The sequence below is a fragment of the Somniosus microcephalus genome, chromosome 11 (assembly GCF_052327205.1).
Source record: "Somniosus microcephalus isolate GS21.2 chromosome 11, FLI_Smic_1.0, whole genome shotgun sequence".
NCBI lineage: Eukaryota > Metazoa > Chordata > Chondrichthyes > Squaliformes > Somniosidae > Somniosus > Somniosus microcephalus.
The window spans coordinates 116097291-116125064 of NC_140997.1; the positions used below are offsets into that span (position 1 = coordinate 116097291).

Consider the following 27774-nt stretch of genomic DNA (forward strand, 5'->3'; position numbering starts at 1 on the left):
TGACGTCAGCGCACCTGCAAGGCGTCGTGACGACGCGGGTGAGCGCTCGGCCAATCAGAGGCCAGGCCAGCTGGTTGCCGGGGAGGCCGGGCTGGTGCAGCCGTGGCCGTTCGAGGGCGGCAGGCCGAGCAGCTGAGGAGAGCCGGCGCCTGTCGGGCCTTTGGAGGGAGCAGCACGGTAGGGTGCCCGCTGTAGACGGGTTAACTGCCAGACGGGTACCGGGAGGGCCCTGAGGAAAGCGTATCCTTACCAAGGGCCCAGTGAGAGTGAGAGTGTGAGTGAGCAGGCCCGTGGGAGCTCCGGGAGGCCGGCGTGTTCAGACCGGGGATTCAAGCCTCAGCTCACTGACCTATTTATTGTTAAAATCCCGTGTCGGATGCGCAGTTGTTGCTGCTCTCTTGTCACAATTCACTCCATAGTCCGCTTTGGCATATTCAGGTTTGCTATGTCAACTGTCACGGTGCAGTTATGGTGTCTTGCCACTAGATGGCGCTATGGCGGACACTGTTGACGTTTGCTGTTCTTGTTGCTCTCTGAAAATGTACAGGTGGTGTCTCAGTTGATAGCACTGTTGCCGCTGAGTCAGAAGGTTCTGGGTTCAAGTCCCACTCCAGAGACTTCATAATCCAGGCTGACATTCCAATGCAGTACTGAGGGAGTGCAGTACCGTTGGGGTAGCGTAGTGGTTTTGTTTATATTCGTTCACTGGATGTGGGCATTGCTGGCAAGGCCAACATTTATTGCCCATCCCTAATTGTCTAATTTGAATTCTTGTCAGTGGATTATTAGTCCAGGCCTCTGGATTACTAGTCCAGTAACATTACCACTATGCTACCAGTAATGCTGAGGTTGGGGATGGCATTAAATGGGAAATTAGAGACGCATGCAATAAGGGCACAGCAGTTATCATGGGTGACTTTAATCTACATATAAAATAACAACAGAAACCGCTGGAAAAACTCAGCAGGCCAGGCAACATCCGTGGAGAGAAAAACAGAGTTAACGTTTCAGGTCGGAACCCTTCTTCAGAACTGAGAAAAAAGCAGGAAATGAAACAGATGGAAAAGCAAGTTTGGGGGCTGGGAAATGGGGGAGGGGATGAAAGAACAAAAGGGAAGGTCTGTAAGAGGTGAAGAGACATTAAGAGATATTCAAGGCGAGACGAGATGGTAATAGGACAGGTTAAAGAGACAAAGGATGGCTCTAGATGAAGTGTGAAGTGCGCTGGCAGAATGAAAGACAGTGCCATGTGGGAGAGAAAAAAAGGAAAAGGCACAAACCAGAAGTGTAGATTAAAAATATAATGGGGGCCGAGGTTATGATCTGAAATTGTTGAACTCGATATTGAGTCCGGAAGGCTGTAAAGTGCCTAATCGGAACATGAGGTGCTGTTCCTCGAGCTTACGCTGAGCTTCCGTGGAACAATGCAAGAGGCCGTGGACGGTGAGGTCTGAGTGGGAATGGAGCGGTGAATTGAAATGACAGGCGACCAGAAGCTCGGGGGTCACCCTTACGGACTGAACAGAGGTGTACTGCAAAGTGGTCACCCAATCTGCGTTTGGTCTCCCCAGTGTAAAGGAGACCACATCGTGAGCAGTGAATACAGTATACTAGATTGCAAGAAGTACAAGTAAATCGTTGTTTCACCTGGAAAGGGTATTTGGGGCCCTGGACAGTGGGAAGGGGGGAGATATAAGGGCAGGTGTTGCATCTCCTGCGCTTGCACGGGAAGATGCCAGGGGAAGGGGTGCTGGGGGTGATAGAGGAGTGGACTAGGGTGTCTCGGAGGGAGCGGTCCCTATGGAGTGCTGAAAGGTGAGGGGAAGATGTGTTTGGTGGTGGGATCACGCAGGAGGTGGCGGAAATGGCGGAGGATGATCCGTTGAATGTTGAGGCTGGTGGGGTGAAAGGTGAGGACAAGGGGAACCCTATAAAAACTGACTGTAAAAGCTTTTATAGATGTAATACCCACTGGAAATGTTATGTACGCTAAGTATGGTTATCAATCTTTAACTTAGACACTGTATTATCATTGTTATAAATCCCTGGGTTAAAGTTGCCCATGTGAAGGTACGGCAAGAACTTTTAAGGACACAATGTGACTAAGAGCAGACTTTCCATAATTCTGCACCAGTATCAACTGTTGCAGTCAGTGAGGCTGCGCAGTCTCCAGGCAGAAACCCCAGGAGGAAGGGGTGGAGTCGGGTTTTTCGAGCGGGAAACGGGAGCGACTGGAAGAAAAGAGGGCAGGAGCTCTGAAAAGAGGGCTCAGGAGGCAAATGGCTGCCGCATCCCATCCCGGGCTTCCAAACTCGGCCGCCGCCCTTCGTATTAGTAGCTCTGCATCCAGAACTCAAAGTGGGATTCAGTGATCGTGAAGAGAATTCAACGAAGGGGTTCGGAGTCGTAAGTCTTGCAGACATTATACATACCATGAGCTCCAACTTAAGCGCGCCAACGAAAGAGTGCACTCGAATTTGGACACAGGGACAGATTCTCCTTTGAATCCATATAAATGGAGAATGTATGTTTATTATGTCTAGATTCATTCTAATGTATGCAAATGTCTAATTTAGGCCATTGACCCGTAATCTTCTTATACTGTCTGACGTTAAAACTATAAAGTAAGATAATTAGAATTAAGCCATTGTAGTAGTGATCTCCTTACTGGACTATAGAATACTGTCTACAACAGAGACCACATCTCTCATATATCTAGAGAACCGTGAAGGGGTTACATAGATATGTGAAGAGAAAAAGATTGGTGAAGTCAAGCGTAGGTCCCTTGCAGTCAGAATCAGGGGAATTTATAATGGGTAACAAAGAAATGGCTGACCAATTAAATACATACTTTGGTTCTGTCTTCACAAAGGAGGACACAAATAACCTCCAAGAGATGTCGGGGAACATAGGGTCCAATGAGAGGGAGGAACTGAAAGAAATCAGTATTTGTAGGGAAATTGATGGGATTGAAGGCCGATAAATCGCCAGGGCCTGATAATTTACATCCTAGAGTACTTAAGGAAGTGGCCCTAGAAATAGTAGCTGCATTGCTGGTCATCTTCCAAAATTCGATAGACTCTGGAACAGTTCCCATGGATTGGAGGGTAGCTAATGTTACCCCATTATTCAAAAAAGGTGGTAGAGAGAAAACGGGGAATTATAGACTGGTAAGCCTGACATCGGTAGTGGGGAAAATCCATTCTAAAAGATGTAATAGCAGAGCACTTGGGAAACAGTGACAGGATCGGACAAAGTCAACATGGATTTACAAAAGGTAAATCACGCTTGACTAATCTACTGGAATTATTTGAGGATGTAACCGGTAGAATAGATAAGGGAGAACCAGAGGATGTGGTGCATTTAGACTTTCAGAAGGCTTTCGATAAGGTCCCGCATAAGAGATTAGCGTGTAAAGTTAAGGCACATGGGATTGGGGGCAAGATACTGACTTGGATAAAGAACTGGTTGGCAGACAGGAAGCAAAGAGTTGGAATAAACGGCTCTTTTTCCGAGTGGCAGGCAGTGACTAGTGGGGTACCGCAGGGATCGGTCCTCGGACCCCAGCTATTCACAATATATATAAATGATCAAGACGAGGGAACTAGATGTAATATCTCCATGTTTGCAGACGACACAAAGCTGGGTGGGCATATGTGCTGTGAGGAGGATGCCAAGAAACTCCAGTATGATTTGGACAGGTTGGGTGATTGGGCAGAAACATGGCAAATGCAGTATCATGTGGATAAATGCGAAGTTATCCACTCTGGTGGCAAAAACAGGAAGGCAGATTATTATCTGAACGGCAATAGATTGGGAGAAGAGGAAGTGCAACGCGACCTGGGTGTCCTTGTGCACCAGTCGCTGAAGGTATGCATGCAGGTGCAGCAGGCGGTTAAGAAGACAAATGGTATGTTGGCCTTTGTAGCGAGAGGGTTCGAGTACAAGAACAAGGATGTCTTGCTGCAGTTGTACAGGGCCTTGGTGAGACCACACCTTGATTATTGTGTGCAGTTTTGGTTGCCTTATCTTTTTTTTTATTCATTGATGGGATGTGGGCGTTGCTGGCTGGCTAGGCCTGCATTTAGTGCCCATCCCTAATTGCCCTTGAGAAGATGGTGGTGAGCCGCCGCCTTGAACCGCTGCAGCCCATATGGTGTAGGTACACCCACAATGCTGTTAGGAAGGGAGTTCCAGGATTTTGGCCCAGCGACAGTGAAGGAACGGCGATACAGGTCCAAGTCAGGATGGTGTGTGGCTTGGAGGGGAACTTGTAGGTGGTGATGTTCCCATGCGTCTGCTGCCCTTGTCCTTCTAAGTGGTAGAGGTCGCGGGTTTGGAAGGTGCTGTTGAAGGAGCTTTGGCGAGTTGCTGCAGTGCATCTTGTAGATGGTACACACTGCCGCCACAGTGTGCCGGTGGTGGAGGGAGTGAATGTTGAAGGTGGATGGAGTGCCAATCAAGCGGGCTGCTTTATCCTGAATGGTGTCGAGCTTCTTGAGTGTTGTTGGAGCTGCACTCCTCCAGGCAAGTGGAGAATATTCCATCACACTCCTGACTTGTGCCTTGTAGATGGTGGAAAGGCTTTGGGGAGTCAGGAGGTGAGACACTCGCCGCAGAATTCCCAGCCTCTGGCCTGCTCTTGTAGCCACAGTATTTATATGGCTGGTTCAGTTTCTGATCAATGGTAACCCCCAGGATGTTGATAGTGGGGGATTCAGCGATGGTAATGCCATTGAATGTCAAGGGGAGATGGTTAGAGTCTCGCTTGTTGGAGATGGTCATTGCCTGGCACTTGTGTGGTGCGAATGTTACTTGTCAGCCCAAGTCTGAATGTTGTCCAGGTCTTGCTGCATATGGACACGGACTGCATCAGTATCTGACGAGTCTCGAATGGTGCTGAACAGTGTGCAATCATCAGCGAACATCCCCACTTCTGACCTTATGATGGAGGGAAGGTCATTGATGAAACAGCTGAAGATGGTTGGGCCTAGGACACTGCCCTGAGGAACTCCTGCAGTGATGTCATGTGATTGAGATGAATGACCTCCAACAACCACAGCCAACTTCCTCTGTGCTAGGTATGATTCCAACCAATGGAAGGTTTTCCCCTTGATTCCCATTGACTTCAGTTTTGCTAGGGCTCCTTGATGCCACACTCGATCAAATGCTGCCTTGATGTCAAGGGCAGTCACTCTCACCTCACCTCTTGAGTTCAGCTCTTTTGTCCATGTTTGGACCAAGGCTGCAATGAGGTCAGGAGCTGAGTGGCCCTGGCGGAACCCAAACTGGGTGTCAGTTAGCAGGTTATTGCTGAGTAAGTGCTGCTTGATAGCACTGTCGACGACACCTTCCATCACTTTGCTGATGATTGAGAGTAGACTGATGGGACGGTAATTGGTCGGGTCGGATTTGTCCTGCTTTTTGTAGACAGGACATACTTGGGGAAGGATGTTCTTGCCATGGAGGGAGTGCAGCGAAGATTCACCAGACTGATACCTGGGATGGCAGGAATGACGTATGAGGAGAGCTTGGGTCGATTGGGCTTATACTCACTGGAGTTTAGAAGAATGAGGGGATCTCATTGAAACTTATAAAATTCAAACAGGACTGGACAGACTGGATGCAGGAAGGATGTTCCCGATGGCCGGGGAGTCCAGAACCAGGGGTCACAGTCTAAGGATAAGGGGTAAGCCATTTAGGACCGAGATGGGGAGGAATTTCTTCACCCAGAGAGTGGTGAACCTGAGGAATTCTCTACCACAGAAGGCAGTGGAGGCCAATTCATTAAATATATTCAAGAAGGAGGTGGATATATTTCTTAAGGCTAAATGGATCAAGGCATATGGGGAGAAGGCAGGGACAGGGTGCTGAATTTGGATGATCAGCCATGATCTCATTAAATGGCGGAGCAGGCTTGAGGGGCCGAATGGCCTACTCCTGCTCCTATCTTCTATGTTTCTATCGTGGTTCCAGGAGGGAGGGGCAGGGGTGAGGGCAGAAGTGCGGGAGGGCCGTGTCAACCACAGTAGAGGGGAATCCTCGGTTGAGGAAAAAGGAAGACATGTCGGAAGCACTAGTGTGGAAGGTGGCATCGTCGGAGCAGATGCGACGGAGAAACTGGGAGAATGGGGTGGGAGGAAGTGTAGTCCGGGTAGCTGTGGGAGTCGGTGGGCTTGTAGTGAATGTTGGTCAATAACCTAGCCCCAGAGATGGAGATGGAGCAGTCAAGGAAGAGAAGGGAAGAGTCGGAGATGGACCATGTGAAGGTGAGGGAAGGGTGGAAATTGGAGGCAAAGTGAATGAAATTGTCTAGTTCGGGGCGAGAGCAGGAAACGGCACCGATAGTCATCAATGTACCGGAAAAAAATGTGAGGGAGGGGACCCGAGTAGGACTGGAACAAAGAATGTTCCACATATCCCACGAAAAGGCAGGCATAGCTAGGACCCATGCGGGTACCCCTGGCAACACCTTTGATTTGGAGGAAATGAGTGGAGTCAAAGGAGAAGTTGCTCAATGTGAGAACAAGTTCAGCCAGGTGGAGGAGGGTGGTGGTGGATGGGGACTGGTTGGGCCTCTGTTCAAGGAAGAAGTGGAGCGCCCTCAGGCCATCCTGGTGGGGGATGGAGGCGTAGAGTGATTGTACGTCCATGGTGAAAAGGAGGCGGTTGGGGCCTGGAAACTGTTAAAGTGGCGGAGGGCATCCGAAGAGTCGCGGATGTAGGTGGGAAGAGACTGGACAAGGGGAGAAAAGATAGAGTCGAGATAGGAAGAGATAAGTTCCGTGGGGCAAGAACAGGTTGACACGATGGGTCTACCAGGGCAGTCCTGTTTGTGGATCTTGGGAAGGAGGTAGAAGCGGGCTGTGCGGGGTTGGGGAACGATGAGGTTGGTGGCCATGGGGGGGGATGATCTCTAGAGGAGATGAGGTCAGTGACAGTCTTGGAAGCAGTGGTTTGATGTTCGGTAGTGGGGTCATGGTCCAGCTGGAGGTAGGAGGAGGTGTCGGAGAGTTAACGTTCAGCTTCCGCTAGGTAGAGGTCGGTTCGCCAAACAACAGCACCACCCTTGTCAGCAGGTTTAATGACAATGTCGGGGTTGGATTTGAGAGAATGGATTGCTGCAAGTTCAGAGGGAGGTAGGTTGGAGTGAGTGAGGGGAGCAGAGAAATGGAGACGGCCGATGTCACGGCGGCAGTTAGCAATGAAAAGATCTAAAGATGGTGAGAGGCCAGAAGGAGGGGTCCAGGTAGAACGAGAATTCTGAAAGCGGGAGAAAGGGTCAGCCGTGCGGGGGGAAGACTCCTAGCCAAAGAAGTGGGCATGGAGATGAAGGCGGCGGAAAAAGAGCTCAGCATCGCGCCGAGCTCGAAATTCATTGAGGTCGGGGCGTAAGGGGATGAAGCTCAGGCCTTTGCTGAGGACTGATCGTTCGGGGTCAGAAAGGGGAAGGTCAGAGGGGATAGTATTTTGCTATCGTATTAATCTACATATAGATTGGGCTAACCAAATCAGTAACAATACTGTGGAGGGGGAATTCCTGGACCAATATGTCAAGGAACCAACTAGAGATCAGGCCATCTTAGACTGGGTATTATGTAATGAGAAAGGATTAATTAGCAATCTTGTTGTGCGAGGCCCCTTCGGGAGGAACGATCATAATATGATAGAATTCTTCATTAAGATGGAGAGTGAAGTAGTTGACTCAGAGACTAGGGTCCTGAATTTAAATAAAGGAAACTACGCTGGTATGAGGCACGAGTTGGCTAGGATGGATTGGGGAACATTACTTGAAGGGTTGACGGTGGATAGGCAATGGCAAACATTCAAAGACCGAATGGATGAACTACAGAATTTGTTCATCCCTGTTTGGAATAAAAATAAAACAAAAAATGTGACTCAACCGTGGCTAACAAGGGAAATTAGGGATAGCATAAGATCCAAGGAGAGGACATATAAATTGGCCAGAAAAAGCAGCAAACCTGAGGATTGGGAGCAGTTTAGGATTCAGCAAAGGAGGACAAAGGGATTAATTAAGAGGGGAAAATAGATTGAGGGTAAGCTTGCAGGGAATATAAAGACTTCTACAGATATGTGAAGAGAAAAAGATTGGTGAAGTCAAGCGTAGGTCCCTTGCAATCAGAATCAGGGGAATTTATAATGGGGAACAAAGAAATGGCAGACCAATTAAATACATACTTTGGTTCTGTTTTCACAAAGGAGGACACAAATAACCTCCCAGAGATGTTGGGGAACATAGGGTCTAATGAGAGGGAGGAACTGAATGAAATCAGTATTTGTAGGGAAATGGTTTTAGGGAAATTGATGAGACTGAAGGCCGATAAATCCCCAGGGCCTGATAATCTACATCCTAGGGTACTTAAGGAAGTGGCCCTAGAAATAGTAGATGCATTGCTGGTCTGGTCATCTTCCAGAACTCGATAGACTCTGGAACAGTTCCCATGGATTGGAGGGTAGCTAATGGAAAATGCTAGAGTCCATTATAAAAGCTGTAACAGCAGAGCACTTGGAAAACAGTGACCGGATCGGGCAAAGTCAACATGAGTTTACAAAAGGTAAATCGTGCTTGACTGATGTACTCTAATTTTTTGAGGATGTAACTGGTAGAATAGATAAGGGAGAACCAGAGGATGTGGTGTATTTGGACTTTCAGAAGGCTTTCGATAAGGCCCCGCATAAGAGATTAGCATGCAAAGTTAAAGCACATGGGATTGGGGGTAAAGTACTGTCTTGGATAGAGAACTGGTTGGCAGACAGGAAGCAAAGAGTTGGAATAAACGGGTGTTTTTCCGAGTGGCAGGCAGTGACTAGTGGGGACTGCAGGGATCGGTCCTAGGACCCCAGCTATTCACAATATATATAAATGATCTAGACGAGGGAACTAGATGTAATATCTGCAAGTTTGCAGACGACACAAATCTGGGTGGGCATGTGTGCTGTGAGGAGGATGCAGAGAAACTCCAGTATGATTTGGACAGGTTGGATGATTGGGCAGATGCATAGCAAATGCAGTACAGTATAATGTGGATAAATGCAAGGTTATCCACTTTGGTGGCAAAAACAGGCAGGCAGATTATTAGATTGGGAAAAGGGGAAGTTCAACGAGACCTGGGTGTCCTTGTGCACCAGTCGCTGAAGGTAAGCATGCAGGTGCAGCAGGTGGTTAAGAAGGCAAATGGTATGTTGGCCTTCATAGCGAGAGGATTCAAGTACAGGAGCAAGGATGTCTTGCTGCAGTTGTACAGGGCCTTGGTGAGACCACACCTTGAGTATTGTGTGCAGGTTTGGTCGCCTTATCTGAGGAAGGATATTCTTGCCATGGAGGGAGTGCAGCGAAGATTCACCAGGCTGATACCTGGGATGGCAGGAATGACGTATGAGGAAAGATTGGGTCAATTAGGCTTATATTCGCTAGAGTTTAGAAGAATGAGAGGGGATCTCATTGAAACTTATAAAATTCTAACAGGACTAGACAGACTAGATGCAGGAAGGATGTTCCCGATGGCGGGCGAGTCCAGAACCAGGGGTCACAGTCTAAGGATAAGGGGTAAGCCATTTAGGACTGAGATGAGGAGGAATTTCTTCACCCAGAAAGTGGTGAACCTGTGGAAATCTCTACCACACAAGGCAGTTGAGGCCAATTCATTAAATATATTCAAGAAGGAGTTAGATATACTTAAGGCTAAAGGGATATGGGGAGAAGGCAGGGACCGGGTACTGAATTTGGATGATCAGCCATGATCTCATTGAATGGCGGAGCAGGCTCGAGGGGCCGAATGGCCTACTCCTGCTCCTATCTTCTATGTTTCTATATTGTGGCAACAAGAGCAGGTCAGAGGCTGGGTATTCTGTGGCGAGTGTCTCACCTCCCGACTCTCCAAAGCCTTTCCACCAGCTACAAGGTACAAGTAAGGAGTGTGATGGAATACTCTCCACTTGCCTGGATGAGTGCAGCTTCAACAACACTCAATAAGCTCGTCATCATCCAGGACAAAGCAGCCCGCTTGATTGGCACCCCATCTACCACCTTAAACTTTCACTCCCTCCACCACCGGCGTATCGTGGCTGCAGTGTGTACCATCTACAAGATGCACTGCAGCAACTCGCCAAGGCTTCTTCGGCAGCACCTCCCAAACCCGCAATCTCTTCCACCTAGAAGGACAAGGGCAGCAGGCGCATGGGAACACCATCACCTCCAAGTTCCCCTCCAAGTCACACACCACCCTGACTTGGAAATATATTGCCGTTCCTTCATCGTCGCTGGGTCAAAATCCTGGAACTCCCTCCCTAACCGCACTGTGGTGGGAGTACCTTCACCACATGGACTGCAGCGGTTCAAGAAGGCGGCTTGCCACCACCTTCTCGAGGGCAATTAGGATGGGCAATAAATGCTGGCTTTGCCAGCAATGCCCACATCCCATAAACAAATAAAAAAGGTGCCGTCTTTAGGATGAGGTGTGAAAGATCCCACGGCACGATTCAAATAATAAGTGCAGGGAGTTTCTCCCAGTGTCCTGGCTAATATTTATCCCTCAACCAATATCATGAAAAACATCTGTTCATTATCACATTGCTAGATGAGCAATTCACTGGGGGACCGGGCACCGGTGGAGATTTGGAAGGGTGGAGGTGGTGTCTGTGCGGGATTTTGCATGGAATGGGATATGGGCCATAGAATGCTGAATGAGCTGGACTTTGTATAGAGCGGAGCTGGCGAGACCTGCAAGGATGATCAGTGGAGAAACTGTGCCTTGGGTTGATAATGAATAAAAATAATAAATATTGTCGTGATAAGGTTCAGGATGAGAGCGGCCCGCAGGGAGGGTTGGTGCCCCTCACAAACATTGCCATTGTAATTTGTAGAGTGTGTACCCTTCACAAACATGATCACCAATGTTCCCTTTTTTTTGTGCGCAGTCCCTTTAAATTTGCTGTGCGGCCCTGCATACACGGTATCTTTTCCAGCGGCCGGAACGGGACCTCCCGATTGGTGCGCGGCCACACACCTTAGGGGAAACGTGAGTGGCCACATTTCCTACAACAGTAACTACACTTCAAAAAGTATTTAATTGGCTGTAAAGCGCTTTGGGACGTCCTGAGGTCGTGAAAGGTGCTCTATAAATGCATGTCATTCTATTTTTCTTTTCACTACAGTGTGTGGCCCTCACAAACATGGCCACTGTCATTTGTACAGTGTGTGGCCCTCACAAACATGGCCACTGTCATTTGTACAGTGTGTGGCCCTCACAAACATGACCACTGTCATTTGTACAGTGTGTGGCCCTCACAAACATGGCCACTGTCATTTATACAGTGTGTGGCCCTCACAAACATGACCACTGTCATTTGTACAGTGTGTGCCCCTCAAACATGGCCACTGTCACTTGTACAGTGTGTGGCCCTCACAAACATGGCCACTGTCATTTGTACAGTGTGTGGCCCTCACAAACATGGCCACTGTCATTTGTACAGCGTGTCGCCCTCACAAACATGACCACTGTCATTTGTACAGTCTGTGCCCCTCACAAACATGGCCACTGTAATTTGGATTCTCTCTTGCTCCACCCGCTCGCTCCCTTGCTCTCACGTGCTATTTTATGTTTACCAGCATTGAAATCCGTCTGCCACAGTTTTACCCACTCACTTAATCTATCAATGTCTTTGTAATTTTATGCTCCCGTCTACACTACTTACTATACCACCAATCTTTGTGTCATTGGCAAACTTGGTTATACGGCTCTCTATTGTGTTAGCTAAATCATTAATATAGTGAGTAGTTAACAACAACTTGCATTTATATAGTGCCTTTAACATAGCAAAATGTCCCAAGGCGCTTAACAAGAACGTTATCAGTAAAAACATTTTTGGCACCGAGTCTCAGAAGGAGATATCAGGACAGATGACTGAGGTAGGTTTTAAGGAGCATCTTAGAGGAGGAGAGAGGTAGAGTCCAAAGATGTGCGGGTTAGGATGATTGGCTATGATAAATTGACCCTTAGTGTTGGGGGATTAAATACGTGGGGTTACGGGGATAGGGTGGGATATGTGTTGATGTAGGGGTTACGGGGATCGGGTGGGATATGTGTCGGTGCAGGCTCGATGGGCTGAAATGGCCTCTATCTGCACTGTGGGGTTTCTGTGATTTCTGTGAAACGGAGAGGTTTAGGGAGGGAATTCCAGAGCTTAGGGCCAATGCAGCTGAAAATACGGCTGCTAATGGTGGAGCAATTAAAATCGGGGATGTGCAAGTGGCCAGAATTGGAGGAGCGCAGAATTCTCAAAGGCTTGTAGGTCTGGAGGAGGTTACTGACATAGGTAGGGGCGAGGCCATGGAGAGATTTGAAAACAAGTATGAGGATTTTAAACACCTCCATTCAGTGTGCAAGCATGACCCTCTGCTTCCAGTCGCTTGTCATTTTAATTCTCCGTCCATTCCCACTCTGACCTTTCTGTCCTTGGCCTCCAACGCTGTTCTAATGAAGCTCAAAGGAAGCCTGAGGAACAGCACCACCTCTTTCGATTAGGCACTTTCAACATTGAGTTCAACAATTTCAGATCATAACCACTGCTCCCATTTTTTCGGACAGCAGCTGTTGCTAATGATTCTGCTATTCCCATTTACACCTCTTCTAGACCCATCTTTTGTTTCTTTACTTGTCCCATTACCATCCCCCTTTTGCTTTGCACCATCGTCCCTTTTGTCATTTAATCTCTCCTGCCTTCCACCCTATCACAGACCTTTTGTTCTTTCCTTTCCTCCCCTCCCCACTTTCCCTGCCTCTGTACTTGTTTAAAACCTGTTACATCTCTAACTTTTTCCCAGTTCTGATGAAAGGTCATCAACCTGAAATGTTAACTGTTTCTCTCTCCACAGATGTTGCCTGACCACCTGAGTATTTCCAGCATTTCTGTTTTTATTACAGAAAGAAGTGAGGTTGGGATGGGAAGGGGAATGTGTGTGTAGAGCAATACAAGGACATTATCAGAGATTGACTTATCAGTGAAAGTTATGATAGGAGTAGCAAGTTAAGGCCCCAGCACAGTTGTTCAGAGGGACCTGGGTGTCCTTGTACACTAATCACTGAAAGTTAACATGCAGGTACAGCAAGCAATTAGGAAAGCAAATGCTATGTTGGCCTTTATTACAAGAGGATTTGAGTATAAGAGTAAAGACGTCTTACTGCAATTATATAGGGCCCTGGTGAGACCACACCTGGAGTATTGTGTACAGTTTTGGTCTCCATACCTAAGGATAGATATACTGTACTTGCCATAGAGGGACTGCAACGAAGGTTCACCAGACTGATCCCTGGGATTCAGGGATTGTCCTCTGAGGAGAGATTGAGTAGACTAGACCTATATTCTCTGGAGTTTAGAAGAATGAGAGGTGATCTAATTGAAACATACAAAATTCTTACAGGGCTTGACAGGGTAGATGCAGGGAGGATGTTTCCCCTGGCTGGGGAGTCTAGAGGTCACAGTCTCAGAATAAGGGGTTGGCCATTTAGGACTGAGATGAGGAGAAATTTCTTCACTGAGGGTGGTGAATCTTTGGAATTCTCTACCCCAGAGGGCTGTGGCAGCTCAGTCGTCGAGTATATTCAAAACCGAGATTGATAGATTTTTGAATATTAGGGGAATGAAGGGATATGGGGATTGTGCAGGAAAGTGGAGATGAGGTAAAAGATCAGCCATGATCTTATTGAATGGCGGAGCAGGCTCGAGGGTCCGAATGGCCGACTCCTGCTGCTATTTCTTATGTTCTATCCTTGTGGGACACCACTAGCCACTTCCTTCCAATTTGAGTACCTACCCATTATTCCTATTCTCTGTCTTCTACTGCCTAACCAAGTCAATAATATGCCTTCTATTCCATGAGCTTTACTTTTAGCTAACTGTCTCTTATCACAGAATCACAGAAACCCCACAGTGCAGATAGAGGCCATTTCGGCCCATCGAGCCTGCACCGACACATATCCCACCCGATCCCCGTAACTCCTACATCAACACATATCCCACCCTATCCCCGTAACCCCACGTATTTAATCCCCCTAACACTAAGGGTCAATTTATCATAGCCAATCAACCTAACCCGCACATCTTTGGACTGTGGGAGGAAACCGGAGCACCCGGAGAAAACCCACGCAAACACGGGGAGAATGTGCAAACTCCACACAGACTGTCGCCCGAGGCCGGATTCGAACCCGGGTCCCTGGCGCTGTGAGGCAACAGTGCTAACCACTATGCCACCGTGCTGCCACATAACCAGTTAGGTTATGTGGAACCTTTCCGAATGCCTCTGGAAGTCCATATAAATAACATCCATAGACATTCCGCTGTCCACTACTATAGTTACTTCCTCAAAAAAAATTCAGTTCGGTTTGTTAGACATGACGCGCCATGTTGGCTCTCTCTGATCAGATCAAATTTCTCCAAGTGCTCAGTCACTCGCCTTAATTATAGATTCCAATAACTTCCCCATAACAGATGTTAGACTAACAGGTCTATAATTTCCTGGTTTCTCTCTCACCTTTCTTAAATAATGGAGTTACATTTACAATGTTCAATCTAAAGGGACAATTCCTGAATTGAGAGCGCTTTGGAAGATTATGGCTAAAGCATCTGTAATTTCCTCACCACCTTCCTTTAAAACCCTCGGGTGGAAACCATCAGGTCCTGGGGATTTGACAGTCCTTCGTGTCATTATTATTCTTTCTAATACTGTTTTCTTGCTTACATTAACTTTGGTGAGTTCCAGTCCCTGATTCCTTGATAGGACTCACCTACAGAGTAGTCTAAGACACACACAAAGACATGGTGTGCTAGGACTCGCCTACAGAGTAGTCTTGGATACAAAAGCCCAAATATCTAGTAAAAATGGGGAAATACCTGAAAATGTGAAGAGTTAAAGGATGAAATGTGCTTCATAATTAAGAAAATCATGTATTAATGTGAGTATCTCACCTCTATATGCCATTGGGTTTTTATGCCCCTTTGTTGTCATTCCAGGTTTCTCCTTTGTGAGGAAGAATATGCATACTTGTTCATTTAATCAAAACAGACTGCTGGCCTTCCTGCTTCTTGTTGGTGCTGTGCTTGTGGTCTACTATTTGCTCCCCCCCATCCTGCTGGACACTAGGCCCTCAAGGCCACCTCAGGGACTCCGCATGGCCAACACTAAACTGCTCACAGTCAATGTCACAGTGCAGAAAACCCAAGATACAGGAGCCCTGGATGTTTTCTACCGGGAAATGCTACCTCCAGAGATGGATGGAGCAAGCCTACAGCCTAGGTAAATTAGATCTAGAAAATGGGAGCACTTGCCCTCCAGTTACAGTCTCTAACACATAGACCCGTTATACAGGAACTGACTCAGAGGCAAGTGTGCTACCAACTGAGCCACAGCTGATCCTGTTCCAGTGGAGGTTTGGAGCTCGGAAGATTGCGCAGTACAACGAGAACATAGAGGTGGCAGGAAGTGCATGCCAGTGCCACTCGTGATGCATCTGCCTAATTGTCACACTCACCGAATGCACACATACCTCACAGCACTTATAGGTCTGTCGTGCCACCCTTGCAGGAGAAGCGAGCGCAGAATGCCAGGGAGAGGGTGAGGACCGGAGGCGACCGTGAGATGTCGCAGGGCTTTTTGACCATACAATCTTCCATTGAGTGTCTCGCTGCCTCTATGGAAGTTGTATCAGGGAGCCCCTGCAGGCCCAGACAGTGGCCTTGCAAACTCTGACCACCAACATGTCTACCGGCTTTCACATGCTAGCAGACAGATTAGATGTGGGTTTACAAAGAGTCACTGATCGCCAAGCGACACTCTCACAGAGAGGCAGGAGTGACATGCCGTTGGCACTGGGGAGGGAGGATGGTGATCAGGGAGAGGAAGGTGCGCACTCTTCGCAAAGCGTATGCACGTCAAACCCGACATGCTGCCTCTTCTCCCGCTGGTCCAGTCTGCCCCTGCACAAGTGCAGGTGGAGCAGTCATTGGCAGGGCTCCAACACCCAGAGGTCATTGGCCAAGAGCACCTCATAAGAGAGCAGCCTTCCACTACCTCTGCTGAAGCCACAGGGATTGCATCATGTAGAAGAGCCAGAGATCAAAAAAGAAAGGCTTTATAGTTCACATGGGTAAAACGTGTATTTTTATATTTGTTATAAATATTTATTTGTTGGAGCATATTAAATGTATAAATTGCACCACTTCCCCGCGTGCCCCATTATTGTATGGTGAGTGCCCATTCTGCTTTTTATTTGTTTGCCGCTGAAGGTGGAGAGATGAATTGACTGACCCCAATTAGTGGATGTCGATCCAGTGGATGCATGGTTACAGGACTACTTGTGTGAGGGGATGGGGGGTTGTATTGTGACATTGCTCCAGTGTGAGTGAGTAATTGCACCTTCAAGTTATCAGGGCATCCCTGGCATCTTGTGCAGCAATGTAATGGGCTGGTCTTGCATTGGGCGTCCCGTCTTCCTCTTCGCCATTGGAATCCTCATCCGATGAGTCCTGAGCAGTTTCTTCCTCCTGGACTTCAAGCCCTTGCTGCTGCGCTCTGTTGTGCCGAATACAGCACACCATGATTATCCTGGAGACCCTCGCTGGTGAATACTGAAGGGCACCTCCAGACCTGTCTAGGCACCTGAAGTGCAACTTCAGCATGCCGAGGGCTTGCTTGATGACACATCTGGCTGATGGCATTGTAATGTTCCTGGTGTTCATTGGTGGGATTCCTCAGAGGTGTCATCAGCCAGGTTTGAAGGGGGGGTATCCTTTGTCGCCAAGCAGCCATCCTTTCAGGTTCGTTCCAGGTCAGTACATGTTGGGGACGTTGCACTGCCACAGTATGAAAGCATCATGGCAGCTTCCAGTCAATCTGGTGCAGACCTGCATGAACCTTTTCTTGTGGTTGCACACCAGCTGCACATTGATGGAATGTGTTGGCTCATTTCCTGTGGTTACGGTCGCAACAAAAGGGTTGTTAGTCTGACAACAATAACCGCCACATGATTCGGGCTAAAGTGGTTTTAAACAACAAGCTTTAATATACATTGACTAATAACAATATTGGTGTTACACAACTGTCCCACAGTATTACATTAAATGGCGAGCAACTAATACAACCTGTTTTCTTAACAAAGTCTCGTTTAAGCTGATCAGACGTGTAGACTTCCGACTGTCCTGAGAGTGCTCTGAAGTTTAAGAGGAAAAAAGTTCCATTCTTGTACTATTCAGCTACCTTGTGCTGCACCTATACACAATCGTACGCATAGGTGCGCATTGGCTGAGACCACATAGTTAGGTGTTTACCCCACTTCGAATCTTTCAGCCATCATCTCTGTTCTACAAGCTTTGTTTAAGGCGTGGTGTCTTCGCAACGACCCCCTTATTGGTGCCTGATTCTCGTGGCTCAGCTTGTTTTGTTCAGAGAAATAAAAAGCTTCCCCTTTTCTCCACATTCGCTCTCTGGCTAAAAATCCTGAAAACAAAGCATGCTGGGATACTTTCACCATTTAAACCATTTAAAAATATTCTAACAGCATGAAACCTTTGCGGTTGACGAATGCTCTCGGTTGGTCGGGGTGCTCGGATTGTCACGTGCAGTCGATGGCACCTTGCACCTATGGAAAACCAGCCCGAGACACCAATCCCAGTTAATGCTCATTCTGGCTACTGTCTTCACGGGAAGTTAATCTACCTCCCAGCCCTGGCAAACAATCCATCGGTCACCTGCTATGTGCAGTCGACTGCAAGACCCTCACTATGTCTCCGGTAGCGCCCTGGAAAGAGACGGAGGCAAAGAAATTGCGGGCAGTGGTGGTGACTCTCACAGCCACTGGTAATGTGTGGCTGCCAGGCAGCAGGTCCTTCGAGGAGGCTGCAGAGATCTGTGACCACCTGACGTGACAACCTCGGCCTTTGGAAGCATTGCTCCTCCGACAGGTCCAGGAAACTGAGCCTGTGCCTGTAGACCCTGTTAGGTGTATAGGGCCTTCTGCAAACTCATCCCTTCTGTTACTCCCTTCTCTGCTGGCCATCTGTAGCTCCCTCCACAGCATGCCCTTGTGTTGTTCTCCTCTTCCTCAGTCAATTCGAGAGTAGCCCATCATGTTCTGTATCTGAGCAACCTCAATAAATAGAGAAGTAACAGGAGGACATAAATATCCCATTTAATAGATATATTCCTCGGACTACTTCATGTTGGGTAGGAGCTCCTAAGTTGAAGCGTAGTTTAATCACATTGTGTTTCCCGAGTGATTTAAGCTTTATCGGTTGTGCATCTTATCCTTGCTCCTCTCGTTTACCATTTCAGTGATACTTTGCACCATTTTCTTTGTTCAGATTGGAGGTACTACTACTACACGGACAGGCCTTCAGCTCGAAGACCTGGGAGGCTCTGGGAACACTCAACCTGCTAGCGCAACAAGGATACAGAGCTGTAGCAGTGGACTTACCAGGTAAGGCATTTCAAGCATTCAAAGTCTTGTGAAGAAGATAGTTATTGTATAAGGTCTTCTGCATTGGCAAATATGCAAAGTATTCTTGTAAATGGACACTCAGCATTTTTGTGAGCTCACTTTCTGCGCTGCGTTAGATTATCCCCACCCCAGGTTTTCTTCCCGATTGCTGCTCTCTGCATCGATTTCTAACTCACCCAAAGCAGCAGCTACACTGTGACTATCGTCTGACATAATCTGCCAGATCAGTAAAGATCCTTGGGCTAATCAAGCCCATCGCTTCTTTGGGATTTAAAATATTTATATGGATTGAAGGTACCCACCTTGTCATCGTCAACCAAAATCTGGCCCTGGTTTTAGCCTGTGAAACGATAGCAAGCTTACTTTTCTCTTTAAACACTCTCCTAATCAGGCCTGCCCTGACTTAGTTGATCTTAGTCAGGCTGAACTAGGAATGTAAGAACTGTTTGCTATTGTGAACCATGCTGGAATATCCATGTGTGTGGACATCAGTTGAGGACAGGATTGGACTTGTTGCATTTGGCCGAGGAGGGCTGTTTGATTTTGATATAAAATAAGAAACAGGATTCTGAGGTTTGACTCTCGACCATCCAATACCAAGTAGCTTTTGCGCCACACAAGTGCCAGGCAATGACTATCTCCAACAAGAGAGAGTCTATAAACTGCCCCTTGACATTCAACAGCATTACCATCGGCGAATCCCCCACCATCAACATCCTGGGGGTCACCATTGACCAGAAACTAAACTGAACCAGCCACATAAATCATCATCTTCTTAGGCAGTCTCTTGGAACCGAGGATGACTTGCTTCCACATTAAAAATGAGTTCTCAGGTGACTGATGAGTCCAATGCGGGACCTACAGTCTCTGTCACAGGTGGGGCAGACGGTGGTTGAAGGGGTGGGTGGGTGGAGTGCTTGGGTTGACGTGCGCTGTTTGTGCTTGGCTTCCGCTTACTCCCGGCGAAGAGACTCAAGGTGTTCGGCACCTTCCCAGATGCTTCTCCTCCACTTTGTGCGGTCTTGGGCCAGGGATTCCCAGGTGTCAGTGGGGATGTTGCACTTTTTCTAGGAGGCTTTGAGGGTGTCCTTGAAGCATTTCCTCTGCCCACCTGGGGCGCTCTTGCCGTGTCAGAGCTCCGAGTAGAGCACTTGTTTTGGGAGTCTCGTATCGGGCATGAGGTCAAAGCTTCGATGCTGGGGATGTTGGCCTGAGCGAGAACACTGACGTTGGTGCACCTATCCTGCCAATGGATTTGCAGGATCTTGCGGAGGCAGCATTGGTGGTACCTCTCCATTGCTTTGAGGTGTCTGCTGTACATGGTCCATGTCTCTGAGGTATACAGGAGGGTGGGTATCACTACTGCTCTGTAGACCATGAGCTTGGTGCCAGGTTTGAGGTCCTGGTCTTCAAACACTCTCTTCCTCAGGCGACCGAAGGCTGCACTGGCACACTGAAGGTGGTGTTGGACTTCGTCATCGACGTCTGCCCTTGTTGACAGTAGGCGCCCGAGGTATGGAAAGTGGTCCACGTTGTCCCAGGCCTTGTCGTGGATTTTGATAATCGGGGGGCAGTACTGTGTGGTGGGGGCAGGTTGGTAGAGGACCTTTGTCTTACGGATGTTTAGTGTAAGGCCCATGCTCTTGTACGCTTCGGTGAAGGTGTTAATGATGAATACTGTGGCTACAAGAGCAGGTCAGAGGCTGGGTATTCTGTGGCGAGTGTCTTGCCTCCTGATTCCCCAAAGCCTTTCCACCAGCTACAAGGCACAAGTAAGGAGTGTGATGGAATACTCTCCACTTGCCTGGATGAGTGCAACTCCAACAACACTCAAGAAGCTCTACACCATCCAGAACAAAGCAACCCGCTTGATTGGCACCCCATCCACCACCTTAAACATTCACTCCCTCCACCACCGGCGTACCGTGGCTGCAGTGTGTACCATCTACAGGATCCACTGCAGCAATTCGCCAAGGCTTCTTCGACAGCACCTCCCAAACCCGCGACCTCTACCGCCAAGGGCAGCAAGCGCATAGGAACATCACCACCTCCAAGTTCCCCTCCAAGTCACACACCATCCTGACTTGGAAATACATTGCCGTTCCTTCATCATTACGGGATCAAAATCCTGGAACTCCCTCCCTAACAGCACTGTGGGAGTACCGTCACCACACGGACTGCAGCGGTTCAAGAAGGCGGCTCACCACCACCCTCTTGAGGGCAGTTATGGATGGGCAATAAATGCTGGCCTTGCCAGCGACGCCCACATCCCATGAATGAATTTAAAACATTTTTTTATCTTGACAAAGTAACATAAAGGCTGTAAAGTTTAAATCCCCCTCTCTTTGGCAAGTGTTTTTGTACTGGGTAGGGGCAGTGCTTTCACCTGGCTACAATCAGCTGACTCAACACGAAGCGGGAAGTTGTGTGTGGCTTCGCTACTCGTTGCCTGAAACAGCTGATGTATTGGAGATGCTGGCCTGGCCTGGGTTTGGACTCCTGATCTGGCTTCTGCTGTCCTCTCCCTACCCCTCATAAACCACAGATACTTATCGGCAATTAAAATACCCCAGTGACTGGTGGGTTCAGACTCTTGCATCTCAAATGCAAGGGGCAAATCTCTATCAGTGTGATCTTCAATCTGCTATTGGTCATACAACATCCACAGGGAATCTTCAGTTGCATGAGGAAGAAGGGTTACCTTTGAGCTCTTCAGTGAGATGCATCTACATTTCCATTTAAGAGTCCAATTTCATCCTTGTCCTTAGCCCAAGTTGACCCAGAAGACTCTTGACATATTGACTTAGATTTTATGGCCCCGTTGCACCAGTTTTCCTGGAGAACCTGGGGTGGACAGGGCTGGAAAACTGCTTGGGAAGATGGTCAGCCACATCCCTACCTCTTTGCGCGCCCACATTTCTCGAGCGCCAGTCCAATCAGAGCGGAATGTGGACAGGTACATACAAATTAGGTGGAAATGAGGGAAATAACTCCTTCAACATATTTCCCAGTATTGCATCATTGGAACATTAAGCCCAGCGATCAACATTCAAAGGTCTGAGGGGATGGGAGGAAACTGTTGTTGGGTAGGCCCTGAGCATCGCCTTGCACAGCTTCCCCCACACCCCCAAAAAAATTATAAAAATGTTTGACCTGCAGTTTGGAGACTGCTACAGCAAACCTGAGCCTTGGCAGACGCCGGCAGCCTGTTTCCTGTGTTTAAAAGACTGAGGGCTGGGAGCTTGCCGAGATCATGGTGCCATCTGCATGCATTGCTGACATGTTGGATCTCATGGTCAATTTATCAGTCAGCAATCACTATCTAGGTTCAAATATGAAGAATGACCAATTGGGCAAGTTAATGGGCCTGCGGTGCCGTACCAAACAAGATCAGCAACGTAGGGGAGAGAGGAATCAGGTTGGGACAAAGAATTGCAAATCAAGGGGACCGGCCTCCAGATTGGATATCAGGAAGAGGCGCCGGCTCGTTACCCAGTATTTGAGAAGTACAAACCTTGGATTGGTTCACCCCAAAACCTGAGGTAAAAACCCTCCCAGTCACATTTGAATATGGTGAGGAAATCAGCTACTTCCCCTTGGCTGAAATAACTGTCGGTGATTATTAGGGGATCATCTCCCAGTAACCATGCTCTCTTGCAATCTTTGGAGTTTGGGGAGAAATTTCCCAGAGTTTTATTTCCTAAATTGGCCGACGTAACCCCCCCCCCCCCCCCCCCCCCCTTATTTTTATTGCCTTTCTCAGAAGATTGGCTGGGTAGATGGGATCATGGTGTTGCTGTATGGGCAGACTGGATGGCCCAGCTAGTCTTTTCCTATCCTTTGTTTGTATCTACTTACCCATATAAAATGGGCATCTTGGAGTGCTAGGGTGTGTTCATTGTCACTGGGTCAAAATCCTGGAACTCCATACCTAACACTATTGGAGGAGCACCTTCACCACACGGACTGCAACAGTTCAAGAAGGCGTCCCACCACCACTTTCTCTAGAGCAGCTAGGGGTCGGCAATAAATGCCGTCCTTGCCAGCGATGCCCATATCCCAAGCATTATTTTGTTTTTTAATCGCATTTAAAGAGCTCTATAGTTAGTCTCATAGCCAATTATAAGAACAGCAGGAGTAGGCCATTTGGTCCTTTGAGCCTGCTCCACCATTCAATGAGATCATGGCTGATCATCGACCTCAACTCCGCTTTCCTGCACTATCCCCATATCCCTTGATTCCCTTAATATTCGAAAACCTATCGATCTCAGCCTTGAATATACTCAACGACTGAGCCTCCACAGCCCTCTGTGGTAGAGAATTCCAAAGATTCACCACCCTCTGAGTGAAGAAATTTTTCCTCATCAGTCCTAAATGGCTGACCCCTTATTCTGAGACTGTGACCCCTGGCTCTAGACTCCCCAGCCAGGGGAAACATCCTCCCTGTATCTACCCCGTCAAGCCCTGTAAGAATTTTGTATGTTTCAATGAGATCATCTCTCATTCTTCTAAACTCTAGAGAATATAGACCTAGTCTACTCAATCTCTCCTCATAGGACAGTCCCTGAATCCTGCCAACCCGAAAATGACCCGTTTATTCCTATTCTGTTTTCTGTCCCTTAACCAATCCTCAATCCATGCTAGTATATTGCCCTAATTTTGTTTAATAACCTCTAATGTGGCACCTTATCGAATGCCTTCTGAAAATCCAAATGCACCACATCCACTGGTTCCCCCTTATCTGATTCTGCTAGTTACAACCTCAAAAAAACTCCAACAGATTTTTTAGGCTATTTCTCTAAATTTATTTGTATTTTTTTTATATATTTTTTTTTTTTTAATATTTTATTTTCATTATTCCTATTTCCACTTATTTGGTCAGAAGACTTCATCCCATTCTTTTGATACATCCACAATCTTGGGGCAATGCGTTTCCCAGTGGGAATTTCCCCTTTACTTACACTTTTTGGAGGAAGTTGAAGTGGAGCAATGGAGAGATTGCAGGTAGGTGTGACTGCACCAGAGACAGATTTCCCCCACCTGGTATCCTCCCACCCACATTTACAGACGCAGAGGACATGCCTGACAATGACCATGTGCAACTGGCTGCACAAGCTCTGAGTCAGCAGGCAGCCAGATGCAGCGCTGTGCTGGCTGCTGCAGGGACAACTGCAGCTAACATGCACCATCGGACTGGCATGGCCAGTGTCGGAAACAATCTGCTGCGCCCTCAACTCCTCCCCTTCCTGCCAACCATGCTGCAATGCTGCCCTAAAGGGAGGGTGCCCTGGGCTGACAACAGGACTACTCGTCTCACTACCACCTAATTGGGACCCCCTCCCCCACTTCATCAGCCATCTCAGTGTTGTGCTACTCTATCGGTTAGCCACATTTACTGTGCCAGCCCACTGGTTTTGCCAGGCATCCTTGTTGCCCACCGCAAAGACTGAAATATGCAATAAAGTTCCCTGCTGCTCCTGGGGATCTCACCGACCAGCTCTGCTTTTCAGAAATTCAGCCACGCATTTCCTTTCATTAAAATGAATGATAATTTACAGGTGAATGGCCACATCCCTTTAAATTTACCCATTACCCTTAAGGGCTATGGGGGCATTAATAGCACACCGCCTGACTAATGCACAACTGAAGCCCGATCAAAAAACCTATCTTAATGGTTGATGTACTGATGGGGCTATCAACAAGTGGCCTATGGAAAGGAGATGGTCAGAGCTGTAAATGTCCCTGATGTCCCCTGTGGTTTGTCACCTCAGAAGTTGCGTGTGTTGGATCGTGTATGTGATGGTACAAGTTGTGCATGGTCTCTGGGTAAAAAAGGTTTTCTTCATTCTATATTTTCCTATACGGTATTCGACAATTGCACTCCTGCACCCCCTCTTCCTGGTGGCAGATGATCTATCCTTGCCACCTCCCCAAAACTGAGAATGGGAAATTGTGGGTACAGTGCCATGCCCAGCACTCTGATATCATGCCTTGGAACTCCAACATCCCCTATTGCCTTTGGATTGAAAACTTGCAAATGTCACTCCATTATTTAAGAAGTCAGTTTAACATCAATTGTGGTGAAGTTTCTGGACTCTTATCAGAGACAGAGTGACTGAACATTTGAACAATTATGAGCTGATCAAAATGAGTCAGCATGGATTTAAAGTTAAAGTTTATGAGGGGGTCACTCACATGGTGGGTAAGGGAGTGTTTATGGATGTTTATCTTGGCTTCCCGAAGGCATTTGATAAGATTCTGCACAAGAAATTACAGGAAACTTTCTCTTATCCGGCACGGACGGGACTGACGTGGTGCCGGTTCAGCAATAATTCCGGATAACCGAACGCTATAGTAAAAGATACGGCGCTCAGAGCTCCGTATAAAGCAACAAACCCTGTTGCTTAGCTTCAGAACAAAGTCCACAAGTTGCAATGCGTCTCTGTAGCTTAGCAACAGCTGCAGCCAAACCCTTGCCTTCCTCCATTTGTTGCTGTGCAAGTAATAAAAGTTATAAAACTTACCTGAAACTGACTCCTGAATTTTGCCGGTTAACCGACATTTCTGGTTATTTAGGGGCCGGTTAATCAAAAGTTTCCTGTAATAGCAAAAATAAAAGCAATGGAATTGGAGGTAACCTTGTGGCATGGGTTGGTAATTGGTTGGGAGATAGGGGACAGAGAGTGGGGATAGAGGGAATGTACTCTGATTGGCAGGATGTGACCAGACCTGTTCTGGGGCCTCAGCTTTTTACCATATATATCAATGATGACTTGGATGAAGGAATAGAGAATTGTATATCCAAGTTTGCAGATGACACTACGTTAGGAGGTGCAGTAAGTAGTGCAGATAGGAACAGGAAGTTACGAAGTGACTGCAGACTAAGTCATTGAATTCCATCTGCCAGATTTCCCCAATGTGGGCAAGTGTGAGAAAGACACATTGGAATATTTTGCTAATGGTCAGAGACTAGGAACTGTCGAGGAGCAAAGGGATTTGGGTGCCATGTATGCAAATCAGTAAAAGCTAGTAGACAGGTACAAAAAGCAATCTAAAAGGCTAATGGAATGGTGGGCTTTATCTCGAGGGGGCTGGAATACAAAAGTTAGTGTGTCAGACCCCAGCTGGAATGTTGCATTCAGTTTTGGGCACAGAACCTCTGGAAAAATGTATTGGCCTTGGGGGTGGGGAGGGTGCAGAGTAGATTCGCCAGAATGATACCGGGACTTAAATCGTTAAAATGTGAGGACAGGTTGCATTAACTTGACTTGTATTCCCCTGAGTTTAGAATTGAGCGGTGATCTGATTGAGGTGTTGAAATGAAAAAGGGATTTGATAGAGAGAAACTATTTCCTCTGGTGGGGAAATCCAGAACAATGGGACATCATAATATTAGAACCAGGCCATTCAGGAGTGAAATCAGGAAGCACTTCTTCACACAAAAAGGCTGTGGCTGCTCGGGGTCAATTGAAACTTTTATGCATGAGACCGTTAGATTTTTGTTGGGTAAGGGTATCACGATATGGAGCAATGGCGGGAAAATGGAGTTGAGGTACAGATCAGCCATGATCTAATTGAACGGCAGAACAGGCCCAAGAGACTGAATGGCCTCTTCCTGTTGCTATGTAACATGCCCGAGGGGCTGAATGGCCTCTTCCTGTTGCTATGTAACAGGCCCGAGAGGCTGAATGGCCTTCTCCTGTTGCTATGTAACAGGTCCGAGGGGCTGAATGGCCTTCTCCTGTTGCTATGTAACAGGCCCGAGAGGCTGAATGGCCTTCTCCTGTTGCTATGTAACAGGCCCGAGGGGCTGAATGGCCTCTTCCTGTTGCTATGTAACAGGCCCGAGAGGCTGAATGGCCTTCTCCTGTTGCTATGTAACAGGTCCGAGGGGCTGAATGGCCTCCTCCTGTTGCTATGTAACAGGTCCGAGGGGCTGAATGGCCTTCTCCTGTTGCTATGTAACAGGCCCGAGAGGCTGAATGGCCTTCTCCTGTTGCTATGTAACAGGTCTGAGGGGCTGAATGGCCTATTCCTGATGCTATGTAACAGGCCCGAGGAGTTGAATGGCCTCCTCCTGTTGCTATGTAACAGGCCCGAGAGGCTGAATGGCCTTCTCCTGTTCCTATGTAACAGGTCCGAGGGGCCGAATGGCCTCCTCCTGTTGCTATGTAACAGGTTCGAGGGGCCGAATGGCCTCCTCCTGTTGCTATGTAACAGGTTCGAGGGGCTGAATGGCCTCCTCCTGTTGCTATGTAACAGGCCTGTGGGGCTGAATGGCCTTCTCCAGTTGCTATGTAACAGGCCCGAGGGGGTGAATGGCTTCCTCCTGTTCCTATGTAACAGGCCCGTGGGGCTGAATGGCCTCTTCCTGTTGCTATGTAACAGGCCCGAGGGGATGAATGGCCTCTTCCTGTTGCTATGTAACAGGCCCGAGGGGATGAATGGCCTCCTCCTGTTCCTATGTTCCCTGTAAACAGCATCTTCCTGTGGTTGACTAATTAATGCCTTGTTCCATAGGGTTTGGGAATACCCCACACATGGAGATTGGGAAAGTGGACAAGGACAGAGCTGACTTCCTGTTGGCTTTCCTGAATGCTGTGGGAGTGCAGACCCCAGTCCTGGTCAGTCCATCGATGAGTGGTCACTTCTCCATTCCTTTTCTGATGCTTCAGAACCAGCGACTGAAGGGCTTCGTCCCTGTTGCACCTGTTGGAACAAATGACTACAGTGCTGAGCAGTATCGGAAAATCCAGGTAAACTGCTTTCCTTCATACCCTTGTCGTTCGTAGTTAATCTCTTCTTCACCCCTGTAGTCTCGGTGAGCAGTAACCAAACTGACCTGTAGGCTGCATGCAGCCTGAGAATTAACAATCCAGCTCTCGAAGCCCAGCTCACCCAGTCCTATGTCTGCTTGTTTCTTCTTTACTGGCCTCTCCTCTTTAAATTTTGTGGTTCTGGAGGTTTGGACAGGGCTGTTCTTACTGCTGTTACTTCATTAGTGAATAGATCTCATAACAAAACACCGAGTTGTGTTAGTATCAGTAACTTGAGATATGGGGAATTAATGGGGGCAGGGATTACATTTTGCAGGTAACCCTTGAGGCTCCATGGTATGTACCCATGCAGCCCACAAAGCAGAAGAGCTTGGATATTCCTGGTCTAGGAGACCACACTCCCCTATTATTTTTCTGTGTTCATTCGCATGCACATTTTGGCTGCTGCTCCGGACCTGAGCCCATCACTTCTATTTCCCTCTTTT

The 27774-nt window shown here is 47.8% G+C and overlaps 1 protein-coding gene across 6 annotated transcripts; it reads left to right on the forward strand.

The window, feature by feature from the left end:
• Nucleotides 1–44: 44 nt before the first annotated feature.
• Nucleotides 45–27319, forward strand: LOC147110835 (protein ABHD14A-like). Of its 6 annotated transcripts, XM_086001200.1 has the most exons (6): nt 57–177; nt 2135–2406; nt 10939–11039; nt 15031–15313; nt 18376–18491; nt 27033–27319. In XM_086001200.1, the coding sequence occupies exons 4-6, from the start codon at nt 15054–15056 to the stop codon at nt 27302–27304; spliced, it is 648 nt and encodes a 215-aa protein (XP_085857326.1). In that variant the 5' UTR covers nt 57–177; nt 2135–2406; nt 10939–11039; nt 15031–15053; the 3' UTR covers nt 27305–27319. The 6 variants fall into 6 exon arrangements, with proteins under 6 accessions (XP_085857325.1, XP_085857326.1, XP_085857328.1 ...); XM_086001202.1 differs by lacking the exon at nt 10939–11039; XM_086001203.1 differs by lacking the exon at nt 2135–2406.
• The last annotated feature ends 455 nt before the right edge of the window (nt 27320–27774 follow it).